At 40.2% G+C, this 17,821-nt stretch overlaps 1 protein-coding gene across 1 annotated transcript in view; it reads right to left on the reverse strand.

The window, feature by feature from the left end:
* LOC110040794 (ATP-binding cassette sub-family C member 4-like) overlaps nucleotides 1-8,139 on the reverse strand; it is a 12,848-nt gene extending 4,709 nt beyond the window's left edge. The window contains exons 1-4 of the mRNA XM_089280329.1: nucleotides 7,585-8,139; nucleotides 6,140-6,519; nucleotides 4,342-5,687; nucleotides 2,949-3,519 (exon numbers count right to left, since the gene is read on the reverse strand). Coding sequence (XP_089136455.1) covers nucleotides 2,949-3,519; nucleotides 4,342-5,687; nucleotides 6,140-6,519; nucleotides 7,585-8,139 — 2,852 coding nt within the window. The remainder of the gene's footprint in view (nucleotides 1-2,948; nucleotides 3,520-4,341; nucleotides 5,688-6,139; nucleotides 6,520-7,584) is intronic.
* Between the last annotated feature and the right edge of the window lie 9,682 nt (nucleotides 8,140-17,821).

Here is a 17,821-nt window from a genome sequence, read left to right on the forward strand (position 1 = left end):
CTTTGAGAAGACGGCTCGTATGTACGAAACAGAGAGTGAGAACGACGGCTACCGAGCGCTGAGCTTGTATATCTCCAAGCTGAATCCGAAATGCGAAGCCTTATTTCAGCAACCTCGACGCGACTGGAATGAATCCGCCATCACATCCGAAATCTGGTACGAAAACCGCCCGCTTGGTGTCAACACTCTTGGAAACATGATGAAAGAAATAAGTACAAAGGCCAAGCTTTCCAAAGTCTTGGTTTGCCAACAGGACGAGTTTACCAAGCCGATTTCAACGGTCGTTATGTCGCGGATCAAACGACACGGAGCTCTTCCATAGTTTTATCGTTTCACTGGAGACACGAAGAGCCGCCTGGCGTCGCTCGCAGGGCTGCAATTGTGTGGCTAGAGGATTGAAATGAAAGATCAACCTTTGCCCTTGAATTCTGCGGTGGATTTGTGGCCGTGGGCACATTTTAGCCTGGGATTTTTGACTTCGTTCGGCAGGCTGTTCCGACTGAGGTGTTTCGCCTTGTCCTCTCTTTATAAAGGGAAAATCGGAATTCAAAAAAGTCGCTTAAATCAAGTTCAATCGGTAAAATAACCACACCAGGAGCAAACAACACACGTATGGAACAAGGTAAGCCATTTTTATTGAGAATTTTCACTTTTAACTACCTCCAAGGATATCTTGTAGAAAATCCCATATAAACCCTTATAATTCGATGCCATATTGTGTTGCTTGTGTGGTTCATAGAGAGAGCTTGGGCTGCCTGTGACCAGACAAAACAGAAATCTCCACAATGCGATGAGCCTTTTAGTCAGCCAAAAGCAGCAGAAGTATCAGGGAGAGTGGTTGAAACGCACAGCCGATCATCCACCACAACGATCCACAGCGAAATGCTTGGCGGCATGTTCAATTCTTGCACAATCGGTTCAATGCAAATCAATCTTTATCCTCCTCAGAGCAAAAGTCAGTGAACTGGGGTACTGCTTCAGCTTTCGAAGATTCTTTTTGCTGTAATAATTTCTTTAGAACCGTTCTGACTTTTTTTAGAAAACGTTTGTTTCTTGCCACAAAGGGAACGGTTTTACTTTTCATTCAGCATTTAAGCCAATAAAAAGAAAGCATGTACATGTAAGGAGAATACTTATTTTGATTAATTAAAATTCGCAATCCTTTTCTTGTTTAATATGTCTTTATGTTAATGTGGTGGTTTACATTTTATAAAAGAAATAAAAAAACTTGCCCTTCGTGCATTGTTGAGTTATATAAGCACTTGGGAATTTTTAAGAACACTCGAGAAGTGCGAGAAGCACTCGGCTGCGCCTCGTGCTTCTCTATGCACTTCTCTCGTGTTCTTAAAAATTCCCGCGTGCTTATATAACTCAACAATGCACTCGGGCGCGTTTTTTATTTCTATAGTAATACACGGTTTCGGCCTCTTCATTTGTTAAATAAAGCACTTTCGTGACGCGCTCTTTTGAATAAATTGTAATTCTCGATTGACGAGGGGAGGGGAGGGGAGGGGAAGGTGCCTCACGTTGATCCGCTACTGAAGGAATTTGATATTGACTTGCAAAAACTGTACATCTTTACACAAAACATTACAGCGCGTACATAATGTTAATATTTTCTATTTTATGTCTCTGTAGTTGTTTTTTATGCATAATTTTGTTACTTAATTAACCTGACAATAACCAGGAGCCCATCTTTGGGAGCGTTCAACTACCCCATATTCCTCTCAGGGCGTTTTCACAGACCGATCTATTTTAAGTTTGAATTTACCGAGAATTCAGACCCCCGCAGGAACCTCAGTGACCAATCGCAAGGACGGACTTAATTTCAACTGACGTTATCATTCAACCGGAAGAAGTGATGGGCTCCTGATATGAGGTAAGCCATTATTTTCCTTACCGATGCGCGCTCATGTAGACCGCAACAGAACTATTTCGCGGGAAAAGAAACCTAAAAATAGACCGGTCTGTAAAAATGCCGCGACATAGGCTTAAGGTCCGGTAATACGGGCAACATTTTCCTTCAACTTGTCTCGCAACATTGTTGCATTGCAAGTTAAAACACATTGTTGTGCGTATTACCACGTATGTGACCAACTTCTCGCAGTAAAATACAGTGTTGCAAGTCTGCAGATTTCTACACGTATAATTGCTTAATCGCGTGCAAATAAAGATGGCGCCTTCTTTAATATAATTTAGCATTTCGACGAATTTCCACTTCGACTTCTGGCGTCATTTTCTTCTTAATTTTCCGTGCCAGCGAAGTTCTCTCAGTATGAAGCTCAGTGTCGTTTCAGGTAGTTAGGCGAAAAGTTGTATTTTTGCGACAGTTCTTCCAGGCCTTTTGCCTTTTTTCTTGCTTGTTTTGAAGGGACAAACGAGGTGTCCTAAAGACTATGATAGCCCTCGAGGTCTTTGTAAAGGACAAAGTTATGACTTTCCGAGAGTTACTGGTCTACTTCGAATTCAAGCTCGCCTTCACCGTCCGCCTTGTTTTTTTTTATTTGCCGCGCTTCGCGACAGCCAATCACAAGCGTTGAATTCAAATTTGTTGCGAGACAAGTTGTAGCTTCAGTGGTAATACGAGCAGCCAAACTAAAATTTGTTGCAGAGAGTAGAACTCGAGTCTACTTTGTGCAACATGTTGCCCCAACTTGCAACACTGTATTTTGCTGCGAGACAAGTTGGTCTCAAACGTGGTAATACGCGCAACAATGTGTTTCAACTTGCAATGCAACAATGTTGCGAGACAAGTTGAAGCAAAATGTTGTCTGTATTACCGGACTTTTAGTGTGGGAGTTGCACACTCCTAGTCATGGACTCCTGTAATAACTGACCCGCCTAGATTAGCCTAATGCTACCAGCGGATCAGTTTTACATCTGTATTAATTTTTAAATGCAATTGACATAAAGTGTGCGTGTGTAAAAGTGTGGAAGAGGATACTCACTTATAAAATTGATCGATGAAATCTCTTTCCCTTTTCCGTGTACGAATTGTGTCCAAGCCAGCCATGGTCTCTGCGAAGTGTGAGAAGACAGGACTGCGACAGATAGACTCCCATCTCTTCAGCTCACGGGAACTGCTCAGGTAATACCATGCTAAGTAGACAAATGTGAGGAAAATTGGAGCAAAAACGAGAAACAGCCAAAAATTCGTGAGGGACGGTAACAGTGCTGCCGTGAACACGAATAACAGCAATTGAGTTGCAGAAAGAAAAGTCCTGGGCAAAAGCTCGTCAATGGCACCAATGTCTTTGGAACATCGGTTCAATATTCGCCCGGCTGGGTTTGTGTCGAAAAATAATACCGGAGCTTGAAGGATGTGGGTAATCATTTTATCATGGAGAGTTTTGGAGGATCTGAGAGAACCATGTAAGAATGCCCAGGCACGGACGACAGCGAAAAGGAAGGCAGCGGATATTAGGATTGCGTACAGACGTAAGGTTGTCTCATTTTGTTGAAAAATCCATGGCATCTTGGACAGATAAGACAGCCAGACGTCTGGAGATACCATAACAACTGCACAGGAGAGAAATAAAACAAATAACAAGGGTAACTAGGGAAATAACACCTCAGTTGTTTGCACTTGTATATAGCATTACCAAATATTCTAGTGTAGTACTTATTTAGTGCTCACTATGTGTTCTGTGTTGTATTTGTGTACCGACCTAAATTTGTATTGATACATCTGTAGACCTGACTGTGTGCCTTTTAAACTCGCTAGTTATTTCAGGTAGCCAAACACCTAACTTTATTAATATTCAACCTTATAGAGATATTTCGGTCCAAGGGGAAATAAAGCTTGTTGTTGTTATTGTTGTTTTGTTTTAATATTTCTTTCTTTTTTAGGGGTTTCAATAGACGTCCTTATGCAGGATCTCAGGTTGCACAAGTTTAAGTTCAAATTTATTCCTTCTCATATTATAATGTGCATAATTATAGCATCAGATGTCGGCCACAATCACATTGTCTAACTCGTTTAAAATCTACTGGAAAAGTCTGCCACTGTAAATCTTAGTTCATGCGTGCGACGCCAATGAAAATGAAAACGAAAGGAAATAGACTGACGTGTGAACATCCCTCACGCAAATTTAAACGCAAGAAATAGAAAAAAATTCACTTTATGAACTTGCATTTGAGCTTGCGTTTGTATTTCACACGCGGAAACCGGGGCAACGAAAACGAAAATGCAACACAAGTTTGTCGTCCGCCATCTTGGAAAATACTTCGACTGTGCATGCGTATCTTGCTTTCCTCGCGTTTGCGTTCAGCGTGTGAACGTAGTTTGGAGTTGCATTTGCATTGGCAATTCTGTTCGCGTCGCACGTGTGAACAACTCACCTTGAGTTGCCAGGAAGAGAATAACCAAAAGAATGATGGCGACGGGGTGCGCTCCAGCTCTGAAATAATCCCAATACAGTGCAGATGAAATTTTTCCAGTGGCCTTCTCTTCTTCTGCGATCTCCAAATGCTCATCAGAACCGCCACTAAATGGTTCGAAAAACGAATGTATTTTCACATTTTCATCTCCTGTTCTAGGAATTTTATTCTCCTTGTTACAAGGCTGTGATGAATCTATGATAGTGTGAAGAAGGTTTCTGTTATCTTGCAGTTCCTCAAAACTGCCTTTTCGTAATACAGATCCTTTGTGGAGAACCACAACTTGGTCTGCTGCCTTCATATGCTTCTCTGCATATGTTACCAAGATTTTGATCTTCTCCTGCAGCAGTGTGCAAATACATTGGTCAAATATGTGTTCACTGACTTGAGCATCTACAGCGCTTAGTGGATCGTCCAATAGATACACATCTGCATCTGCGTACACTGCGCGTGCCAGATTAACACGAGCCCCCTGACCCCCACTCAACACGACACCACGTTCTCCAACCATTGATAGATCACCATTTGAAAATCTGTTTATATCTTCTATCAGCGCGCATGCCTCAATAACGTCAGAGTATCTTTTCTCATCGTACGGCTCACCAAATAACACGTTTTCTCTCAGAGTACCAGAGAAAACCCAAGCCGTTTGGGAAACGTAAGCTATTGTTCCAGAGCAGACTATGTTACCGCTCGATTGGATTACCTCGCCTGCGATCGCCGCCAGAAGTGTCGACTTTCCACTGCCAACCTGACCTGTAATGACCGTCAGACTTTTCTCAGAAGCCTCAAAACTGACTTCATGAAGGAGATGCTTGCCATCTCTACCGTTTAGCTTACACGTGAGATTAAAAACTGAGAAATCAGTCTTACTCTGAAATTCGTATTGCTTGACATCTTTATGCAGTCCATGTGTTACAGAACAAGGAGGAACGGCATCCATCGTTACAGGTTCTCTTACTGACACCTTTGGGTACGCTTTTGGGCTTTTGAGAATATGCTCTTGGCCAAGAGATGTTTGGCTGTATTCCAATGGATCCAGAGGCATATTGTCTAAGAGAAGGAAGGTCTGAATCCTTTTAAGCGACACAAATATCTCAAAAACTGAGGCCAGAACGACAGATACTGATGAGCGAAGAACACTCATAAATGCTAGTACCGTGAAGGCTGTTGGAGGCGAGATAGCATGGCCGGTGAGAATGAGGGCAAAAATTGCGAAGAAGGTTGCTGTGGGACCAGAGATGAATGAGAAACACTCTATGATCGATAACAAGACGCTCTTTTTAAGAATAATCCAAACTTCACTCCTATAAGGAAAAACAAAAAGTAGTGTAATATTACATTGGCTATATCAGTTAGACCGGAGTTGGCTGATGGGGCAAGTGTACCAAACGCTTTTTAATAATAACTAACTGATCAGGAAAAATAATTTTTTTCGAAAAATTTGCCGTTGAGCACTTCTGTTTAATTGCACGGCAATCAAACAGCACATTAAACCAAACAACTAACTACATCTTTAGACCAAATGAATAGGGAAAGTAATAAAAAATAATCACAATACCAAATAACAGTAAATTTTGAATTCAACGTATTTCACGATGCCTTCATGAACTGCTTAAAAGCTCACAGATCCCGCTCCATCCCCCTTATCAGTCTTGAAGCCTCGTGTTGAGGTTAGACGGTCAACGTTGCCAATAAAAAGAGGGCGAGGAGGAGGGGTGGGTGTGTAGTCATGTCATATCTCTTCTCTGCCTCTTACCTTCTCACTTCTTGCACTTTTTCTCGGTAGTTCTTCTCCCACGCGTGCGCTTTAACAGCACGGATCCCAGACACAAGCTCGTTCATGAGTGAAATACGTCGGTCCGTTTCCTCAGCGGTCTGTAGACGCAACTGAGCACAAAGGCCTGAGATAACCATGATGCAAGGGATCACCGTCAGTAGAAACAAAATGCCTATTATTGTCTGCCAACCGATGAAGTACAACAGCAAGATTACAACAGTTACAAACTCGAAAACTGGCAATAACGCGGTACATATCCATCTGGGGGCCAGTTCCATTCTCTGAACGTCATTTGATATCAGGTCAATAACATTCCCTGTTGTTGTTTCCAGAAGGTGTTGTTGACTGATCAGGGGAATCTGAAGACAAATTAAAACCGTCATCATGAATATAAGATCAGAAAGAGAATTTTTGGTACATATCTTGCGGTTTACATGTGTTTTTTTGTTTTTTTTTTGGAAGGTGGCAAATTTTATAAGCAAGTTTGATTTTTCTATGAGATAAATGAACGTAAGGTAGTTCTGAGTATCATGGGCTATGGTTTATTGTAGCAGCAACCTTCAAGATGCATTTTCTTTCCATAGCTCAGGCCAGCGAAATTTAGCTCTCAACCGTACCTATTAATAACCAGAGGCGATCTTTATGCCAAACTCAATAAGCAGTTTAAATAGTTTGCTAGATGCTCTGAAACTGAATTCCCTTAACCTTTCTTTGCGCGCGTACGTGAGGATATAGTACAACTAAAGTATGTTTACGTATACAAAGCGTAAATCATTTTCAAAGTATTCCAGGATTGTAAAGTGGCGAATTCTTTAGCAGTGCTACTAAAATTCAGTTGGTATAGGTATATATATGTTTATTTTTTTATGGAAAGAACATTAACTACAGTCAAAGAGGTCAAGCCTGTAGAAAAACTCTTCCATTCCAAATCCGGGAAGCTATATAAGCGCATGTCCCGTGCTCTATCATATATCCATGCACCTCTCCAAGGCTATGTTCACACTTGATGCCCGAACACAGTGATTGAGTACGATTCTCTCTGGGTAATAACGTCAACACACCTTTTTTCCAAGTACTCACACCAGTATTTGAGTGCAGTGCCCGTGGGCGAGTACAAGGTACTTGTGTATTTGGAATACCCGATGTCTGAACGCAACACTATTTTGTGCCGGGCCAAGACCAACCTCGTTTCCAGGGACCGTTCCCAGTGACCTCGTTCTCAGACCGTCTCTCCTCTCTCGCTTCGGGAGGGCGGGAATATGAGAGACCCTGGGAACAAAGTTGGACTAAGGCACCAGTGCTAGGGCTCCAAGTTTGAACACAGCCTGTCTCGTAACAAGAATAAAGAAATTTCCTGTAAAATTCTGTTAGAGAAAGCCACGAATATTAATAACGTGGCTCCAGTCGTATTACTCATTTCTTACCTTGAGATAAACAATTCCCTTAATAGCACTACTGAGTCGCATACCAAGTAAGTCACAGCTGTAAGCAGAGTAATGAGTACAGGCTGACGTCAATCCACTGAGTGTTAAGAAGACGCAGCACGTGTATGCTAAGGAGGGGCTCTTCTCAGCGGAGTCTAACAAGTGAAGAAGGACACCTAGCACAAGTGGCTGTGAAACACGGAACATGGATTCCAGGAGCCAAAAACACATAGGCAAACAGATGTCGTGGAAGGACACTGTTTTCAAAACGCATTTCCAAAGTCTGGGTTGTCTTCCCTCAGTCATGTTGCATTCTTGTACATGGTTGTTCCATTCCTTCTGAAGTCGCTCTGTTAGGTCACGTGTCCTGTCTTGCTCGTGAAGCGGCAGGAAATCCGATTGCCTCAAAGGTCGCTTACTTCCAATTTTAAAGACACTATTCATCCACCAGAAGGAAAGAAGAGAGAGCAAACTGGCCGAAGTTGTAGGATGAGAGGATTCTGTTTCATCCTCTTCATTGCCAGTGGTTAGCTTCTCGTAACCCTGGTTTGACATCCTGTTCGAAAAATCATCGCAATCCATTACTCATATATATAGTTCGAATCACTTATCTTGTCGCCTCTCATCATTTCACCTTTAAAAAACAAAATCTTGTGCCACACTGATGAAAATGATTTCCAAGGAATTTTTAAAGGTGCGCATAGAATTGTATGGATTACCCGAGTTGTTAATAAAATGAAAATCTAATTTTTGTTAACGTTTGTGAAACAAAATTGTGATTTAAGCAAACTAAACCAGCACTCTTCTTAAGATGAACGGCGATTTGATTTTGAATTCTACGGTACAATTTTCAAAGTCGGCTACGGTGAACCTGGAAAATTGTTTACGACGATCTTGGAACGTTAGAGGACCTCTTAGAGTCACGGTATTCAAGAAAATGACTGTCATTTCTGGATGAGTTTTACGGATATTTTGTATTTTGAGCGATCGTAGAAAAATGTTATGTCCTCGAGGGGAGTTGTACGAAGCGTCTCGTTCCTTATTAAGGGTGAACTACGGAGAGTGAATTTCCAGAGACAGAAGCCTATTATTTAGCTCGGCTTATTAACCCAGCAGGAGGTCTGTATGGGAGAATCTTGACCGAGGTCGTGAGTGCAGACCGAACGCACTGAGGTCTGTACTCACAACCGAGGTCAAGATTCTCCCATACAGACTGACTAAGCTCGGTTAATAAGACGTTTATTATATGGCTACAAGAAAAAAAATAATTCGTTTAATGTAGCTGGTTTGTACTAACAGACATTTTCCTTGTGAACGGCGATGAGCTGAATTTAATTCTGCCAAAGTTTGCTCGTCCTCTTTACTTTTTTTTCCCATCAGGCTTTTTGGCACTTCCATAAATAGATATTGTTAAAAGAAAATAATCAATATTTTTGCATTTTAGTTTGCACCTTTTTCACTGCAAAACATTACCAGTCTAAATGCCGATCTAGATGGGAAAATCTAGACCTCTTTCAATTTCGATTTCAGCCAATCAATTCGTGAATTCGGTACCCAGTACCCAGTACCTAGTCCTTGTCAGGCACAGCCATATAAAAAAAGGCATACGAGGAAACGCAAATTATCCCTGGTGTACTGACTCGAAAATTTGTATTAACAAAAGACCTTTTATCCCGGTGGACCTTCTACTGTCAATCTTTGCCTCACATGCCCCGACGCGGGCTGGGTCTCTAAATGTTCAACTGATTTGAATTGGGCGTGGAATTGAATTTTGTGATTGCTGACCGTGACCGAAAAAAAAAAAAAACTCGTGGAAAAAAAATATAATGTAGGTACTGATGTGTCGTTGGTATATCTAGTTCTTAAAATTAGAGTGGTTTTACTTAACCCGTGAAATAGATAGTGGAATTGTACACACCACAACTTTGTATTAGTTAATTTCTACTATCCCCTTATAGTTAGTAATTCTTTTGTTTTCTAGTCTTTGTTTTTGTATACCATGCACTAGTACTAATTAGCAGAATATATTACACACTGACAAGTAGTTTCTGTTTCACGGGTTAAGTAAAACCACTCTAATACTAGAGTGTTATAAATATCATGGAAGGTCATGGAACAGTAATGGATGGCCTACGCTTCTTAATTTGTAGGATTTCAGAATAATACTACTCAGTGCTTTTTCTTAGGCAAGGATATTCTTCTAGAAAACTTTTAGGTATATCAGTAATATTGTTTACCTTCCGAAAACATATATAGCTCGGCGTCTAACACACAAATAGTCTTTAGTTTGCGGTCTGTAGCATAATTAAGGCAAGTTTCTTGTTGTCGTTTTTTTAAATAAGTACTCTCTTGTGAAAATTCGACCGATTATACAGGCTTGTTTAACTGGGCGGTCATAAGAACCCCGTGGAACGAAGTAGAATTTGTAGGCAGGAATCATAGGCTGCTGTTGTGGGTTAATAAAAAGACAATGACAATACGATTTTTTGGCACCACGCCGTTAGGTTGAATCCAATATAATGAAGCGTTATTGGCAATTTTATGCAAAGAAACGCAATACTGCAGGGAAGAGCCTTAAGATATTTTTTTTACCTGGTTTATTGTCCTCTTCCTTATTTTCCAATCTCGGAACAAAGTTCGAACTCGAACATTAACAAGCATATGCCGAGAGAATTTTGTTGGGCTGCCGATTACCCAAAATTATCAGCTCCTCAGTTGGACAGGACATGGCGAAGATAACAAAAACAAATCAATGAATCTTTCTTCCACTCACTTTTTCAGCCTTTTAGCTAGTTTGTATGAGACACTGAATCTCTTTGGCTCCCAATAAAAGGCGATAATGATTTTGCTTTACTCGTAAGTCAGAAAATTAGATCAGAAAGAAAGGTGTGATAGCAAATCAAATATAAAACAACGCTTACCTTCTCTTCTGCCTCAATGTCGTCCCTGAGATTTTGCTTTGCATGTAACTCGTAAGTTTTTAATGCCAGAACTCCGTCGGGGCATGGACTATGCACGTTTTCAGTGAAAAAACGAAACTCTGGTGAGAATATGAAAGCGAAAAATACCAGAGGTTTGGACCAGAGGTAAGCGCGCCTGTGCAAAGTTTTAGAGCTATTTTTGTATGACGTTTAAAAACTGTTTTCACGGCTGATTGTTGCTTTGTCTTGTATACCCACTAGCAATTGAAAGGACCAAAGCAAGCTTGGCGCATTTGCTCGCTAAAAATATCCCTAATATAGAGCCGGACTTGGTACACTGACCTATCAGAATGTTGAGAAGCCGGAGTGACATCAAAAAGAATGGCTGCCCAGTACAAGTCTCAGTCGCTATGCGATGTGTGTTCGCTATGCCGACCAAAAGTCGTGCGCGTCCCTAAACCAATATACAGCTCACTTGAAGTTCGCTTTTTATTTTTATTTTCTCTCAGAGCTCACATGTAATAGCAAAGTCATACAAATCTGTTTTTCCATTATTTACGCAATGTACTAGAAATAAAACTTACAAAACCAAACTTTATCTCTCCTCAGTTTTTGAAGTGCCTTCATTGATGTATTCAGTTTGTTATCTTAACAATGTTTAACTCTTATGTCATCCAGTTCACAGCTATTCAAATTCCGACAATTCCATTCATCTTGACAATAAAAACGGTATACGCCACTATATATGAGATATCATGTTATTGGTTTACCTGAAGGTAAAATGAAGGTAAAGAAAAACGTTGTTTCAACGGCGCCTACACTCTTGATTTCTTGGGTGGGTACGAAATCATTGAAGATGTACTTGTTGTGCTCAGAAATACAGAACATTGCTCTGTTCTCTACATTTGCTAATATCTATATTGGGCTAAATAGCTTGAACGATAAGCCAAAAAAAAAAAAAACATCAAAGACCATGAAAGGAAAAATTCGATAGAAATAATACTCATAATTCAGTTTTGTTGTTTCTGTTTCATGACATTTCTAGTATGGCATCGTTTTACAAACCAGTTATCTTGTCAGATAAATCCACTTATGTTTTAACAGAGTGACTTACAACAAACTGGTCAGTAATAATTAAGACTCGAGGAAATCTAAAAATAAACTGAGGGTCCTCACCTTTCCACAAAAAAATTCTCAGGGAAATTTCGGAACGGGAGCGAACGGTCTAATAATTTACTAAGAAAGTTTCAAGAAAATATCGAATTCCCAAAGTGCGAAACATTCAACCAAAAAGTTTGAAACAATGGAACAGAAATGTTCCGGGAAGAAATTTTCAAACATTTGGGCATTTCGTTAAGTGGTTGTCCTCAGCTTTCTCGGGAATTTCATTTTCCATACCAGTCCGGTACAGTCAACCAGTTATAATCGGCAAAATGTCCAGAAATCAAAAACGGAAATTCTTCTCGAATGGAGAGTGTCCTAACCCTCTACTAAATTCCCTTTTGGATGGGTAATCTCATTAAAATTCAGGATGTAACGGACAGAGTCCATACCCAAAACACTGGCTTACAACTTTAAACGTTAACTGACTGAGCTTAGTAGGAATAAAGCGTTGTTAATTTATACAGTCGTCAGCCTTCACCTTCCTTTGCTTGCAACAGTAGAAAGACGTCAACTCTTAATTAAGAAGGAAAAATTGAAACTCTGCTACTTCAACTTCCCAGCAGCTAGGCAAATAACCAAGCAAGCAAATGTTTGTAAGTGGCGACACTGAGCGCCAACTACGTGGCAAACGGAATTATTTCTTTTCTTTTTTTGACCCAAAATAATGACTTTTCTCAGTTGTTTTCTTTGACAAAGATTTTACACTGTTAACGTTCTTGTATTAGTTACAAACTCAAAATCTTTGAGCACACGATTGCCACGTCGATGCTCGTTTTGAAACCGCCTCTGATTAAGAAGAGCTTCTCGAAAAAGAAATTTTTAAAGTATCAAATTGTAGCTGTATTTACGTACCTCTTGCCTATGTTGATAGCTTTTCTTGAATGAGGAATGAAAAAATTGAAGTCAAATGATCGCCACTTCTCATCGTTTAAAATTTACCCTTACATTCGCGGGACATTTCGTGTCAGAGGCACTCGGACTTTTCACAGACGTTGCTCCATGAGAGGAAGGTGGGAAAAACTTGTTCAAATTTGCATAACTGAAGTGCCAGAACAAAAGACCTCGTCAATTCGCATATGCATGTGGCTATTTGTATTTGGATGAAAGTAATGTTTGAAGTTTAGTAATCAATACCTCAAATTTCCTCACAAATTTCGCTATGATTGAGCAGCGCTGAAGCCTTAATAAGAGCATTATCATAGGGCCTCTATAGATATTGTCTGAAGGAGTTGTATTAAATGAAATGGGTTATATTTTTATAACACCCTGACTTTTTCTTCTCCCAATTTGAGCTCTAAATTTAGCCATTTTTTTGCCGCTGAAATGGGTAAAATAAGCCGAAAATTAAAAAATCTTGACAATATTATGTTTGCAGCCAAATTGTTCTTGTAACAATTCAAACTAGGAACGTCTGGTTTGGGATAACGTTAAAGCTGCATGTTTGAATATATGACTGTATTTTAGTTCATTTTTGGGTAATTCTTAAATCATGTGTTGTAAAGGCTTCTTGAAAACTGATGTGATAGTAGTCAAACCATCATGTCACCGAAGAGAAAAATCCGATTGAAATTAGAATATATGTATACTTTATAAATAGTTACGCTGGACCTACATTCTGACAAACTTTCAAGGTTTTTAATTTAAGTTTTCATTTTGTACCCCCTATGGCGATATTTAGATACAGCTGCAGGGATCTTAAACACAACAGCGATTATTTTCTGATCTCTCAGAATATATTAGATGGTTAGAAATCAAATCATTTATAACACACGAGAATTACATTAGCTACTGCAAGCGAAATTGTAACATAGATCTGAGTTACTTTAAATGCCTTTCTACTATATAAGCCCATCCAGCAGCTCTTGAAGCCGGAATTCTTGCTCATTAATTAAACTGTCACTATGCCCGGAGGAGAACTCTCATATGAAAAGGTGGGAGACGCTCGTCGGAAAATTTGAATTTCATAACTTGCAAAAAAATAAAGACGAAAAAATTTAATTTCGGACAAACAGTCCGAAATTTTTAAGCGTCCGAAATATTTACCCCTCAGTAGAAAACTTTGAAGTAGCTCCAAAGCGCTTAGTTTCCTTTATACCGAGATGTATGGAGCAAACTCTAGTTGAGTCGACACCACTTGACATACGTAACGGCTTGATAGAATTTGTTTTATTTTCCGCCGTCGGTGTGTTCGTAAAACCTTGAGGGCGCAGTGAAACTAAAGATCTTTTGATGTTGTCCAGACTAAATTGTGTTCAGCCGTAAACTTACTTTAGCTGTGTTTCAACTAAGCGTCCAAAATTATTGTCCAAAATTTGTCCAAAATGAGGTAAAAAGTGTCTGAAAAATAAATGTCCCAAATTTCAACTTCCGAACTTTTTAGCAAGTAATATAAACCCTTAAAATAGACCAATCTGAGCGCGGCTCGAACTTTATTGAACTTCTAAAGATACCACTTAAAATGCAATAGGCTCGATTACCAGGTGCTCGCTGTTCAAGAAGGGAACCTACACTAGCTAAGATCGGACTCGGAAGAACGGCGGAAGACTGAAAAAAGAACGTTTTAATTTTTATTATTATTTCTTCGAGTGCACACTAAAAGATGCTTTGACAGGGGTGAGCAAAAAATAGTGGCTTTTCGTCATGATCACCCTGAGTGAATCCAGAATCCTTGATTTATACCTCTAACACCCCCGACCTTTTCATATGGGATCCTCCCCCCCCCCCCCCCCCGCCCGAGAAACTATGTAGCCAAAACTGTCTCACTGATTCCAGTATTAGTGTCATTACGCGAGTTCCCATGATAGTCGAGGCTAAAAGAATATCAAAGTAAAATTAAGAATTAAAAAAAAATAAAACGTTTCGCTCTCTGTGGTTATTTTTGTAGCGAATATCTCCGTAACACACAGTTCACTGCAGAAACCTTCACATCGATCTCTTAAAGACTGTTCCAAGCTACGCGATGCAATTGTGGCTCGGGGGTTATTATCTCCATGCTTTCGCGATCAAAATCAGTACCTTCTTGAATGAAAATACTTAGCAATGGCACTTGCAGAATCGTAGACGCCCTCTCACTGGGTCCTTGGAAACCCACTATATTCACTCTTAGTGAAACTTCATGAGGCTTGTAATATACCCACTATGACTGACGGGACTCTAAAAGGTAGCAAGATCCTAATTTGTGGGCTTGGCTTGAATATTTCTTCACCTCTAAGAGGCCAACTCTGAAATAACACTTTAACTGACGCTTTCCTAATTTGTAATGGCGATAAAGAACATTGCTTCGAATATCTTCTACCTGTAAAAGGTGACTGCCAAAGTTCTCGTGTCATATTTTGTTTTTTTTTGCTCAATACCCTTAAAGGTATCGCGAAAGCTCACGCTGTGGACGGTTTGAGGCTAAACACCATACGAGGCACCAAAAACGCTTTTTTTAACCCCTAAAAGATACAATGAGCACCCCCGTCCTTTTTTTAAGGAAGTCCCCCCTGGGGCTACTATGGTACTTCAATACCCAAAGCCCTCTATTCCCAGAAATAAAATGCTAAAAACACTGTTAATAAATGATCTTTCTGTGGCCTCTATGGTAAACTGATTACTGTGATATCTGGTCTTTAGGAAAAATAAAGATAAACTCATGTTTTGCTGTTGTTGCTGTTGTTGTTATTGTTGTTGTTGAATAATACTTTTGTAGGTTAGAAAAAAACCAAAGGGGGCAAAGATAAACCATAATATAGAAGGATTGTTACTTTTGAGGACAACGATCTGAGGAGGTGTACGAACCATAAACGGTTTTTTTGCTCTGGAAGTTAAATAAGGAGTTCTGCATCATTGTTGGAAGATATTCTTCGTTACGTTGCTGTCTTTAAAAATATGCTCAGCCCTCTGCAAAACTGACCCTTTATAGCGTTTCTTCCCCCTTCTCCATTTCCCCTCCTCTAGCTCTTTTGACACATTTCCTGCTGCATCAAATTATACAGCGGAATCCCGTTGATCCGGTCACCAGCGGGCCATGAAAATCTGGCCGTATTAACGGGGTTTGTCGTATTAAAGGGGTTCTTAAAATAAGAATATGACTAATCGAGCTTTAGTTCGTTATAGCGGCCACTTTATTCTGGCCCGAGGTGGCCGTATTATAAACGGGGTGGTCGTAAGACGGGGTTCCACTGACTGTCTGCTCAGAATTTGTGAGTAAAATTACATAGACCAACTTGTTCACACAAATGCTAAGCGTTATACAGTGTGTTAATAGGGACTTTAGGATACGCTACGGCGAGGTGCTTTTACGGCTACTTTGGCCGTGAGGGACTAGGCTGACATCAGTGTTTTACCCGCCAATCTCGAATGATTAAGATTTGCTGTACGGCAATGGTATGTGCAGTCTCTACGTGTCTTTACAAAAATGACTACTTTTAAGGAAACCAGAGATTATTCTCCTTTCATACGAAATAGGCTTACTTAAGTAATTTACTTACTTGATTTCCTTCTCCTGTATCCGTCTTACATCTCCCAGAATTCAGATTTGCCTTTTAGAACTTGATAGAACCGCCTGTAATTCCAATTACAAAACAAAATATAAACTCTGATATAAAAAAGCTCGATTTCAACACGGACAGGTTGTTCGTACAACGATTACGTGATAAGCCCGAAAATACAAAACTTTCCATTATAATTAATGAAATACATTTTGAACAGTAATAAACAATTATAGCTCAGATTAGTACATACGAAGCTTTCTTATCTACGGCTGTTCGGCCCGATATTAATATGACCCTTGATCATCTCGCAGTAGGTGTTAAAATCGTTCAAATTTTCTGTACAAATGACAAAGAAACAATGATATTAAAACTGATTTTTACGATTGAGAACTTTATCTTCAAACTAGACTGTTGAAACAGTGAAAAAAGTCTTAAAATGAGAAGTAAACAGCCGGCTTATAGTCACGTAGTGAAGAGTACGAGACACCAGGCACTTTCCCGTAGTAGAAAGCAAGGCTACGACGAGAAAGCCGTACTGGTACAGGCGTCATGACATCACCGGAAGCGATCTTCTTATTTATCTTATTTAAAAGTCCCTAATAACTGGGTAATACGGACAAAGCGTTTGTTTGAAGCGTTTGTTAAGTCAGTTTCAAGGGGAGTGCACACTGGAGAAGATGGCGAAGAGCTCTCTCCTCCGCAGAGGCCTCTTTCGTGCTGCCTTGACCGTAGGCTGGTAGTTCGGAGGCTGGGGGCGAGGAAAAAACCGGAAGCGCGCTAGGAATGCCGCCCTTTCCCTCTTTCCATCGTCTGCCGCGCGCCTTCTCCTCCCAATGTTCAATTTCCCATAGGGACCTTCAGCGGAGGAGAGAGGGCGAAGAGCGGTTTGATCCTCTTCAGATTCAATTGAGGCGAAGCAACGTGTCACAAACTTTCGTGTATCGAACAAGTAGTTTCTATACGGTTTTCGACAGTTTCAAGTCAATTTTCGTCTTTTTGATTAGCCCATTTCAGAGTTACTTTTTTTCTTTTGCGTGACAATGTAATCCAACATGGATGCGAAGCAATTTCCGGCTAAAACTACAAAAAGGCCCAAGTTATTTGGCTCTTTCACGTCTGACGAGTCAAAATTCACAATGACATATTGCCCTTAAGGGTTCTGATTTCGTAACATAATAAGCAGGACCGAGTTAGAGGTTGGTACAGTAAGTCTCTTTTGTCATTAATTTACTTGTACGATCTTTCGTTGTAGGGTTTGGCTATAATAACTTGTAATGTTATCCTGCTGTGTGCATGTAGACTACGAGTAATTCCTCTTTCGCTTAGTCCGTTGTACGTGACACGAAAGAAAACTGCGAGAAAAAAATGGCCTCGCCCGCGAAATACTGGGGACGAGAGGCGCGCAAAACTCTTTTCGCGCGCATCTCCGTTCCAAGGATTTCGCGCGGCCATCTTTTCTCGCTGTTTATTTGTGGTCTCGCTCGACAGACTAAGCGAAAGAAGGACTGTTCGTAGTCTACTGCAGTGCAAGCAAGATTGGAGTGTGTGTAATGACAAGAATAGTGCTTATCTGTCGAAAATATGTCAAAAAGGTTTGCTGTTTACTTAAAGAATCTGTTTACCTCCATCCACGCTATGTATTTGCAGGTTTTTTTTTTTAACTGTTAAATGGCTGAG

Source organism: Orbicella faveolata, unplaced genomic scaffold (genome assembly GCF_042242905.1).
Source record: "Orbicella faveolata isolate gen_17 unplaced genomic scaffold, um_ofav_v1 contig_47, whole genome shotgun sequence".
Classification (NCBI taxonomy): Eukaryota; Metazoa; Cnidaria; class Anthozoa; order Scleractinia; family Merulinidae; genus Orbicella; species Orbicella faveolata.